At 37.7% G+C, this 11,199-nt stretch overlaps 1 protein-coding gene across 1 annotated transcript in view; it reads right to left on the minus strand.

Annotated features, from left to right (window-relative positions):
• The window catches only part of KIF20B (kinesin family member 20B), a 30,699-nt gene extending 20,332 nt beyond the window's left edge, over positions 1–10,367 (minus strand). Inside the window, exons 1-14 of the mRNA XM_031063360.1 lie at positions 10,275–10,367; positions 9,567–9,730; positions 9,018–9,104; positions 8,776–8,892; positions 8,446–8,584; positions 7,904–8,088; positions 5,909–5,957; positions 5,059–5,253; positions 4,064–4,175; positions 3,555–3,626; positions 2,971–3,117; positions 2,365–2,527; positions 1,141–1,392; positions 252–391 (exon numbers count right to left, since the gene is read on the minus strand). Of these exons, the coding sequence (XP_030919220.1) occupies positions 252–391; positions 1,141–1,392; positions 2,365–2,527; positions 2,971–3,117; positions 3,555–3,626; positions 4,064–4,175; positions 5,059–5,253; positions 5,909–5,957; positions 7,904–8,088; positions 8,446–8,584; positions 8,776–8,892; positions 9,018–9,104; positions 9,567–9,722 (1,814 nt within the window). The 5' untranslated portion in view covers positions 9,723–9,730; positions 10,275–10,367. The remainder of the gene's footprint in view (positions 1–251; positions 392–1,140; positions 1,393–2,364; positions 2,528–2,970; positions 3,118–3,554; positions 3,627–4,063; positions 4,176–5,058; positions 5,254–5,908; positions 5,958–7,903; positions 8,089–8,445; positions 8,585–8,775; positions 8,893–9,017; positions 9,105–9,566; positions 9,731–10,274) is intronic.
• Positions 10,368–11,199: the final 832 nt, after the last annotated feature.

The raw sequence follows: 11,199 nt of genomic DNA on the forward strand, positions 1-11,199 counted from the left end.
AGGAAAAAAACACTATTTAAAAATTATACACAAACACATTCCTATCCATCCCACAGAAAAATCAAAGCCTTTTCTAAAGAGCATTTTTCCTGAGCTCATAATCCAAACAGAACCCAACAACATTAACTGATGCAGCAGAAGATCAGATCTAGCAGAAGATTGTGGTCTCTTACAACAGAGATTTATGAAATAAGTAAATTTACTTTCACTTTCTTAACAAGTAACTTTAAAACCACTTAAAGCCAGCTTACTTGAAATTTATTTCCCGTTGAGCAAAATAATCTGTAAATTCTTGTACCACTTCTTCACGAATTTTTATTTCCAGCAGTAACTTATTTTTCTTCTCAGTAATAAGTCTGTTCCTCAGCTCTTCTACCAGATTCACCAGCATCTAGAATTACAAGTAGCATGCTTTTTATAAAGAAATACTTTACCACAAGTGAGATTTTTCCCCATTCCTCAAACACTACAACACTTTACTCTGCAGCTGGGAATAGTTTTTCCAGTTCTTTTACTAGCTTATTCATAAACAGAGGGATTTATGAGTAGATTGCACTACCTGTTCAGTATTAACACAGCAATTTAGGTTAACACAGAGTGGGTATTTCCAAAGAACACCAGGTTTATAACACAAATTCTTCAAGTTACCTTTAAAGATAGACTTAAGATCCACAGAATTTGGCCTTCTTTTTCCAGATGCCCCTTTTTGGGTATTAATGAAACCTCCACAAAATGGTCCCTAGTCCTCTGCTCCCCTGCTCCTTGTCTTCCCCACAAGTGACTAAAATTGCTGTTTCTTAAAGAACAGCGTCGGGAGTTTTCTTGTGCATAAAATAACAAAGGAACCATCTTGTGTTGTTCAAAATAGATAATATCTTCTGAGTATTGATCACAGGATACCAAAAGAAGAGAAAGCCAAATCTGTAATTCTTACTGGTCAGTTTGCACTTTGACAAATTTAATATTTTTTCCCACAATAAGCACCAAGTAATCCCATCTGTAGTTCCAAACACTGGATTTAGGTAGAATTAGGTAATGAGGGGGGAAGAAAAGAAAAAGGGTGAGATGGAGCAATCCAGAAGAATACACTGCTTCAAGGCTCCATGCTATCATTATTCTTAAAGTAGCCCTGGCACATACCATATATTTTTCTTTTGCAATAACAACTTCATTTCCTTCATTTTCCTGCACTGCTTCTTCTCTTGACACACTGGGCTGTTCCTCCATCTCATCATCAGCTTCAAACACATCTTCCAAGGTTCTGTCCCATAGGATTGTAGCTCTTTTCCTTGGGATTGGCATTCTAGTGACATTAAGCAGTGATGATTCTCCTGCCAATTTCTGGCCAAATGACTCATCTTGGGGAAGAATAGATGTGTCCATAACTAAAACCTACCCAGAAAAATCAAGAACAAGAAGTTATTTGTATTTTTTAAAGCTCCTTTGGCACTGTGAAGACCTGCTGCAGTCTCCTAAAGATCTCCTGAGCAGAGCACTCTCCCAGCTTATCCATCCTCTGTTCAGAGTCACGCTTAGACCAGTTTCCAGCTAGAGTACAAAGTTGTCACATTATAGCCTGGATCCTTCTTTGGATCCCAGGATCCAAAGTCTCACTCACTGGATAACCTACAAGAGGCAGCAACAGATTGTTCATTTCCTGTACTTTGAGTTTCCAGTTGCATTACATGAACACCATCCCACAAAAACCTATTTCTTTCACAGTTCTATAACCACTACAGTCTCCTGGTATTGTACTTAACCTGCCCAAATTCCAAAGACATGGACTTAACTGTAAACAAAACCTTTCCATGGCTTCCATTAAAGCTACAGCACTGATCCTCCACACTTACATCTTCCAACTTTGCCAAAGTTACACCACTGCACTTACTCCTCCTGACTCTGCTTCCACCTTCCCACTGAAGCCTCTGTGAACATAAAGATGACCTTTCACATTCTTTGGTGCTCAATCTATTTTATCAGTACTTCAGATGAGCAATATTCCAAGTTAAGATAGAAGTAGTATATAAGACAGCTAGAAGTGAGAGCATGTTGTATCTGCAGGAGAAATTTACCCAGATCTCAGGAAAAATCTTCCAAATACAGTAAGTTTCTTATTAGGCTGGATATTTCATAGGAGTTACAAATTTTCATGATGCTTCCACCCCCACACTCCAAAGGAAAAAAAGTCCCAATGAAGTCTTTTTAAAAGCTGTAGGAGATAAAGCTCAATCCAGTGTAATCAGAAATATGACTGCAGTATGAGACAAATCTAGTAACTAAATTCATATTCCTTAAAGTGGGAAAACCTGCTCTTTAAAGCAAATCAAAGTTACTGATCAACAAGATAGACTACAACACACTTACTTTTTGTGCAATGGCTGAGAACTTCAGCACATTGAGTGTTTCCTCATATGCTGATGCACATTTGCTGATGTTTACTATCATGTATACCTTCCCCTTTCCGCTGAAAAATCCTTGAAGGAAATGAGTTAACTTACTTTCCCGAAAGGGTATGTGCTGCTGCAACCTTTCAAAGACAAAAGAACAGGTGATCAGAAATTCCAGTAAATTCCAGTCAGTGTAAGAACTGTCCAGCCTGAAGACTTGAAAGCTTCACTCTTACTATGGCACTAGTGACAAAGGTGTTTTAAATATAAATTTTAAATTTATATTTATTCCAAAGTTTGTTTGATAAGCCAAGCTCAGAACAAGTAAGTAAAATCACTAACCTCTATGATAGCATGTTTAAAGGATGTTATAATTTAAGTGATTTAATTAAAAAGCAAAACAAGGCAAGTTTAAAGACAACTTTTGTATATCAATAAGACTCCAGTATAGATGTCAGAAATCTATACATTTTTTCTACCAAAAATTTAAGTGTTACTATTGTATATTTTAAACAATAGCTTTTAAACAATGCAGGTAACACCTAAAAAACACAACCAGTTGGCAATTCATGAAAGGACTTACTTTGACTGTTGACAGTTCTTGAGTGCATTAATACACTTGCCCAGAGTCAGGAGAGAGGTATTTATATTTCCACTCTCCTTCAATCTGTCACCCTCATTGCGGGTCTTGGTATATCTTTCAGAACCAGCAAGATCACACAATGACAATCTGAAAGCAGACAAGGAAAAAAATCACTGTATTTACCTTAAAGATGCACTAATTACTCACTTTTAAAAATGATCCCTTTTCCTCATCCCTCTCAAGTTTGCTTCCCTAAAAAAATTTCCCACTGTTTTCTGCTAAATATTTGTCCAACATGTTTCCTATTTCACCCCACCCACCACCTCTTCATCCTCTTCCTTCTGGGGACTTGCACGAGTGTAGGAGTAAAGAAGTCTGGCAGAACCTTGTGCTGAGCAGAGGTGACAGGACACAACAGCACTGACACCCGATGGCTTGAGGGAGAGGGCCAAGTTCTGCATGAGAGTGGAAGTGGGGAGCCACCACACATGCAGGAGGCTCTGCCAGTGAGCACTGGGTGCAGCACCAACACACCAACATGGAGTAACTGACAACTGCATCATGAGAGACTGTTCTGAACTTACTCATTGACTCGGGTCACCCTTGGTATTCCTGAATCTTCAATTTTCAGTAGTTTAACTGTGAATATGCTGTGACTAAAAGGAGAAAATGAAATCAGCAGGGAAGTGACAAAGTAGATGAATAGTTTCGAAGTATTCTTAGCCTCCACAACATTTGTTCAAAATATTTCTTGATCTGTCAACACATCTAAGCATACACAATCAGATATAAACTTTTAAAGAGATGGTTATGTAGCATGTATTTTGATTTTTCCTCAGATATTTAGATAAGTGCTTTTGTAAAGTATTTGATAAAATAGTGTGAGCTTTAGTACACATTCACCCTACTGAAGAATTGAATCCCTTTGTCTTAAGCCATTGTGCCACACACTACTAAAGGACACCAAACCTGAACCTAGAAATCTAGACCTTGTTAAAGCCTCTTCCCTTCCTAGAAACCATAAGCCACGTTTTAGCTTCTCCTTCCTCCCACCCATCATCCTATGCCCAGTGCTAATCAAAATGTTTCTTACCTTCTGCTGGAGCAATTATTTAGTTTCGTGCTTGCAATACTCTGGTGTTTCAATCCCAGTTTTAGAAGTCTAAAAGCTTCTTTAGAGTCAGAAATCTGAACCCACTGCAGATCTTCAGGAAGAAGAAATATGATAATTTTTTAGATAACATTACCAAAATAAGTATTATGGGGAATTATGTATGCACAGCAAGGACACTACATTTACTTGAGGCGTAGAAGCATTTTACTGCATCTGCTTCAGACAGAACTTACGTGATGACAAATCAGATCAAAATGCCTCCTCTCATAGAAAAGGAAGGGCAAGTACATCACATCATTTCACAATTCTATTAGCACATGAAATATGTTCCATTCAAATTAAGTGAGCAACCTTAGCCTGAGCACAGACAAGTCAAAAAAGTAAGGTCTAATATGAATTGAAAGCTCTATAGTCATATTCAGCAAAGCAGAACTCTGCCTTCTAAATCCTAAAATAAAGAACAGCTTCTTCAATTTATACCACAGTTGAGGTGGGGGGCGGGAAGGGAGGAAGGGGAAGTCATATGGATATCTTTCAGGACCATCAACTTAACTGAAAAAAATCAGAAGCATTTTGCCTGCAATTTGATGACCATATGTCTAAAGTCTGCTTCTCTACCAGAGACTACTGAAAAAAATCCCAGAAACAAAAACCTAAAAAACGTTTGAGCCAATTATAAATACCATTAAGAACTACTGACCTCTTTTTTTAAGAAAATGGAAAAAAGCAAACTCCTAAAAATTTGTCATTTGTTTCCAATATTTTTCCCATTGCAACGAAATATCGAGACACCGGAGTACAGAGGCTTTTAACAGTTTCAGTCAAGAGAAAAGATAAAACAGTTTTAAAAGCAGGGATACTTCTCTGTATGTAGAATGTAATAATTTTGTTATTGAGTCTTCTAATCTAAACATCATTACATTTAGACCAACTTTTAAAATTATATTTGGCAATTAGCAAGGTATTCTATTCACCTTTTACAAAAGAACATCCCTTGATGTCTTGAGCAAGGCGTAGTGTTTTTCTTTTCTTGTCATTTGACATAGGAATCAGTAGATCATAAAAACACTCATTGTAAATCTCAAAAAATGAAACCCAGACAGAAAACTTGATGTAGCTTCTTGCAGTTGTGATAGATTGTTCCAAGTCTTGTGAGATATCTTCCAAATCTGCCAAGTACAAAATATTACAAACCAATATAAACATAGTGACCTTCATTAAAAAATTAATAAGTAAAAACTGATATAACAAACCTTCTAAAAATCACTCAAAATCTAAAATTCATTCAAAAAATCCGTTTAAGTTCCCACCCCATTTCTTAAATATCTGGAACTCATATGCTTAACTTACATATTTTCAAGAGACATCTACTCTACTGCTTCCTTTTCCACTTTTAACTTATATCAACCATATAAAGCTTGGTTAGAATTAGTCAAATCTCTTCAACATCTTTAAACTAAACTGACAAGACACTTCATTTTGGCTTTTTAAAGTAAACCTAGTATTTAGGTAGTTTTTTAAATGCTAGAATTAAGTTTATATAATTACATAGAAGTACTCTAAAAGCCTGTCAGGATACCACTAGGACCCACAGCCTAAGTGGTACTACTTTTCTTTGCTAGAACTTCAGCTCATTTAATGCCTGTTCAGACACTCTAACCATTTTATCCTTGTTTTCTGCCCAGATTATTTGCTCACTATCCAATTCACAGGCATATAAAATTGACAAGAAGTCATTTTATTAGCATACACCAGAAATCATTTATTGACCTTAAGAAGGCTTATTTGCCAGCTTTAACTGCAAAACTTTTATATAAAACATACCCGTAGAATCCATAGGTGCTTTGTCCCTAGTGTTAATCTGGTGGTCTACCTGCAAAAGAAAACAAACCTTGAAATACACTAACTTTGACAGCAAAGTTATTTCTAACAGTTCTATAGTGTTACTAGATGGGAATACAGCTTGGGTGCAGTATGCCAATGGCAAGGCCCTGGTTACACACCAGGTCTAGTGCACCTGTACACTGCTACTGACAGGGCTGTTCTAACCTCACACCCAGCCCTGCCTCTCCCCTTACATCAGTATATAGCATTTCAGCTGGCTGACCTGGAAGCACTCTAGCCACAGAAAACAAGAGGGGCAGGAACTCCTCACATAAACAGGGTGATTCAAGAGGGTGATTTCAGGACTCCAGTTGCAGTTTAAACACTAGTCTCAACCTCGTAAATCATGGGGACTCTGAATTATTTTACTAATGGTATTTTGCCAATATTGGATTTCATATTTTTCCAGCTTACTTGGCTAACCCTTGGAAGTAAGAAGTAAATGTAGAACACTCATTCACTTAAAAACCGAAATGAGCAACTTACTGCTTCATGATACACATTCAAAATAAATGATAGAGTTGAAATAAAGCCCAGATTTTACTAAGAGGAAGACAATTTTCTTTTGCTATTAAAAAAGTAAACCAAATAACTATAGCTAGAGCTTTGGAGCTTCATACATACACTCCCTTCCCAGTCTTGGTTTTGATTAGCTAGGTTTTTTTTAGACACAGAACTGCAAATTGGATTTCATTTCTTAAGGCACTTCATCTACTGAAATAAGTATGCTTAAGAGACCTAACATGAAATAAAAAACAGGTATGGTTTGCTTCAGGTTTCTTTAGTGTTCTGTCAAGGGTATATTTCATAATAAATTTTTCAAATAAAAAAATTTAGGTATTAGGTTTTACACATATAAAACACCCACACAAACTTCTGTTGCAGCAGATGCAAACTTTGCCAGCAAATTTGTAAGTTTAAGTGCTGCTCTTATGAACAGTTTCAGAAACTAGAAGGTGCATTCAAACACACAAAGGTTTTTCTCAAGTCCCTTCCGAAGGCAGACAGAGCTAGATTTTACTTATTCCTGTGTTTTTGAAGTCAACTCACAGAATTTTGCTGCCACCTACCTTCCACACTGGAGCTCAGTCAACCAATGGATAAAAACCAAGGCAACAGATACATATATTCTTTTTTCTTTTCAACACTAGCTATTATAGCTTAGCATATCACAAGGGAAATGCTTAATTCTTTTTGTAAAGAAAAAAAAGAAAAGTTGCAAATTCCCATATATACTTAGTTTTATTTTACATTATTCCACTCATTTCAGAATTAGAAGACACCAAGAAAGGTATGGTTATACAAAGTAAAAACTCCCCATAACTGTAACTGGACTAAACAGCTTTAGAATTTCAGTCAGCTTCTAAAACTGAGTGTATTTCTGGACTGCTCAACAGTGAACTGTAAGAAAAAAGCCCAGCAGAAACCCATCTTTAATTCAAACTGTTAAGTCCACTAGCTTTATAGCTCTGCTGCTTCAAACAGATTTTTGCTTCCTTTGAGGATATTTGTCCAACTGAAAGGGCAACAACCTCAAAACTATTAATTTTTTCCAAGTATCCTGAAAGATAATATGTTCTTTAAAGGATCAGACCTACAAGCATCCCCACAGATAAGAACTGAATGTAAACAGTCCCTTATTTATTAAGGAACAGTAATCCCAGAGGATAAATTATCAAGTGCCCAAGGTACAGGAAAAACAAAAGCACTTAGTTTACATGCCCATGAAGTACTGAGCCACAAGACAAAACTCCCCAGGAACAGGAGTCATCAGCTCTATTGGTCACTTTACTGCTAATCTGAATGGTTGCCTGCCAGCAAATAGACACATCCATTGTTAAATACAGCCAGTATTCTCTTCCCACTGCAAATGAAAAACATGGAGCTATCCAAAGATGCATGCACTCATCAATATAGAAAGAAGGGCTCCTCTACCTCTTTTATTAGACGAAGTAATGAATTTTTAATAGCAGTTTCTTCTCTCACTTGGTTTTCAGTCAGCTTTATATAATCTCTACACCGATAAGGTTTGAGATCCATTGCTGTGTACAGCTTTCCTTGAATACTTTTAAACAACATATCCATAGTCCTTGGCAGAATACCACCATCATCTTCTGTCCCTGAAAGGACATACAAAAGAAAAATCCAGTTATTACAAGGTATACAGATAAATGAGGACAGAAAGAATATAAATCTCAAGGCATACATAAAGAGTTTGAAGACAATTTACAGCATGAAGCAGTGGGGTTTTCTTTGTATTCTCAAGGTAACAGAAATATCATTAGAGAGTTTTGAAAAGTATTTGGCTTTCAGGAACAGCTCATGCTCTAGATCAGTAATGGGTATAACATAAAAGAAAAACTACTGGAGTATTTTGCACAAGCTTAGCCTTAAGGGAAAACAAAACAAAATAAAAAAACCAGCCACAACCAACAGACATTTGATAAAGACTTGCAATTTTTCATATCTACTTTTACCTTGGAAAGTGTAAGTTTTCCCAGCATTTGTTACACCATATGTAAAAACTAGACGATTATATCCATCCAGGAAATCTTGCACTGGCTCCTTCATGGTACCTTCAAAGAATTCTTCTTGGGTTGTTTCAGGTCCAAACACCTGAGTATTACCAAGAAATAGTTATACTCTGAGCAATTATCAGGGCCTTTAAAAAATCTTTTAAATTCTGTTAGTTTATAATCTTAAAGACTATAAAGTTAAAAAATACAGTTTGCTTGGTATTCAATAATGTAAGTTAAAACAACTTGTACTAGAAAGAATTTACAAACATTTAAAGACAACTCATTTACTTGTGAAAAAGTGAACTTCTGTAACGTTGGTCCTGAAGTTTTTTCACTTAGTCGACTCAAATAGTGTTGGGGGGGCTTCAGTACAATATTTGTTGAGTCTTCAAGTGAAACACAGTCCTATTAAAAGGAAACAAGAAATACAGGCATGAAGAGACTATAAAGCCCTCAGCTTACAGGAAAAACAAACAAAAAAACCACACAAAACAGATTTTAAGTATTTTTAAACTAAATAAATGTCACACCTGTGATCCATTTTCTCTTTCTGATGATGTAAATGGTCTGATACGCAGGCAAACTTGTATGTGTCCCTTAGACTCCAAACTACTCCTCTTAAAAGAAAACACCAAAAAAAACCAGTTAGAAATTTGGTTATTTTCTTGATAATTAGCACATGAAACCAGTTTTATTGAAGCAGGCTGTTTTGGACAGACTTATTTGATAACATGGGAATCAAAGCTACTTCACTAGGTCAGCTTTGACAAGTGCTTCAGCCCCTGCAGAAGCTTGCTGTGATAAGTAAATCTTGCAGCACATTTATCTAAACACTGCATTCGGACCAACAAAAACATTCTCTAAACTGGCAATCAGCCTCATTCACAGAAAACTGATGACCCCAATAGGGCATCAATGCACTGCCACACAACTTAGTCTAAACCCTAAGCACCTCTTTCAAGCTAAAAAATAACAAAGAAGCTTTTCATCTTCTCAGTAAAATTCTGACTATTCCTATCTATAAAGGGATTAAGCTTATGTTTTAAAAAATAAATATCCAAACAGTAAAGTTTTCTTACCTGGCTTGTGTCTGAGCCTGAAGAAACCAAAGAAAATTCTGAGGAGAGATCTGTTTTAATATCTTCCACACTTACTGGTCCTGCTCTTGGAGATGGCTCAATGCTAGCAATATAGGATGGTCTGTAGCACTTCCCATTATCCAAAACCGGGTCCATTCTGCAAGCTAAAATAAAACTATGTTGTGCTGTCTGATAATATAACATATAATATAGTTTGTATACATAATATAATATACATTGCCAAGTCTAGGCTACAGGAAAGCATATAAATTGTTTTACTAAATACTAATGGAGAACACGCAGTGTTCATTAAAGGAATGGGCAGAGTAGGATTAGTTCAAAACTAATCCTTTTGCTCAGGAAAAGTGTTGGTCTCCTGCCTATAATGCAGTCCCATTTCAATTTCCCCCAGCATAAAACCTGAGATGTGTCTGCATTTCAGTGTCAAAACACTTAAGGGCTCAGTTTTCCTATGTAAAAGCCAGATACAACTTTAACCAGTTAGACAAATGCCACCAGACTGCAAATGAGATAAAACTATACATAAACGAAGCACCAATGTTTACTTTCTAATCTAATGTTTCTTCTAACCTAATTTATTTTTGGCCTAGCATCTGTATCAAAACCAGCAAAAATTTGGCCTGAAATATCATCGTGGCTTGAACAAAGACTGACCTGTGAATAAGCTACAGCTGAAAAGAAACATACCTGTGCTGTCACAGTCTGGAGGGCTTATTCATCAGCTACACAAAGGCACACTGCAAAACTCTTATCAGTCCTTTACAGGAAACATACTTATTAGATGACTAGCATTTTAATTGCTTTAAATCTAAGCTTAAAGTGTGATTTGTCAAGATTATGCTCTCATTCTGAATCTTTTTTCTTAAGAAGTCCAAGACAAACATTAAGCTGTGTACACAAAGCCAGAACTGCAAGTGCTCACACAGCCCAGCGGTCAGAACGGCGAGGTTCAAGCCCTTATAGGATGCCCAGCCCAAGGTGCAGAAGTCCACGTTGAGTCACACAGCCCTGTAAATACCGCAGGTATTTACCTGCGAACAACTGTACTGCCCAGCTGCAGGCACTAAAAGGTACTGGTGTCCCGGGATGTGTTATTGCAAGCCTGCTAACTGTGGCAATAGAATTTAGAGCTGTAGAAGACCCCCTCAAAGAAGGGGATCCCCAGAGGCCCAGGCAGCAAAGCCACAGCTCACACAGGGCCCGTGGTGCTGCCAGCATAACAGAACGAGCTCCAAACCACACAGTCAGGCTGGCAGCTTGCGTAAAAGCTAAAGCAACAGCTCTAACACCTAAAAAAAATAAAAGGAAACTTTCTTCTCTTTAGGTATCAACCTTTCACTTCCAGGCTCTGCGCTATTTGCCTGTTCTTACGGGACACAACCGGCGCGGCTTTGGCAGCAGCACAGCGGGAGTTACCCAGGCCCTACCGAAAACTGCTCACACGCCACAGCCCCTCCCGCGTAACCGGGATGGCAGCGGGGCGAGCTGGGAAAACGGCCCCCGCGCCGCCGCCACAGGGACCACCCACGCCTCTTCACGGCCCCAGGACCCCCGCGTCACAAGCACCGCGACCCTTCTGCCGGCGATGGACCCGGCCCGGCCCCGGCCCTGC

This window comes from Geospiza fortis, unplaced genomic scaffold (genome assembly GCF_000277835.1).
Source record: "Geospiza fortis unplaced genomic scaffold, GeoFor_1.0 scaffold130, whole genome shotgun sequence".
NCBI classification, from domain to species: Eukaryota; Metazoa; Chordata; class Aves; order Passeriformes; family Thraupidae; genus Geospiza; species Geospiza fortis.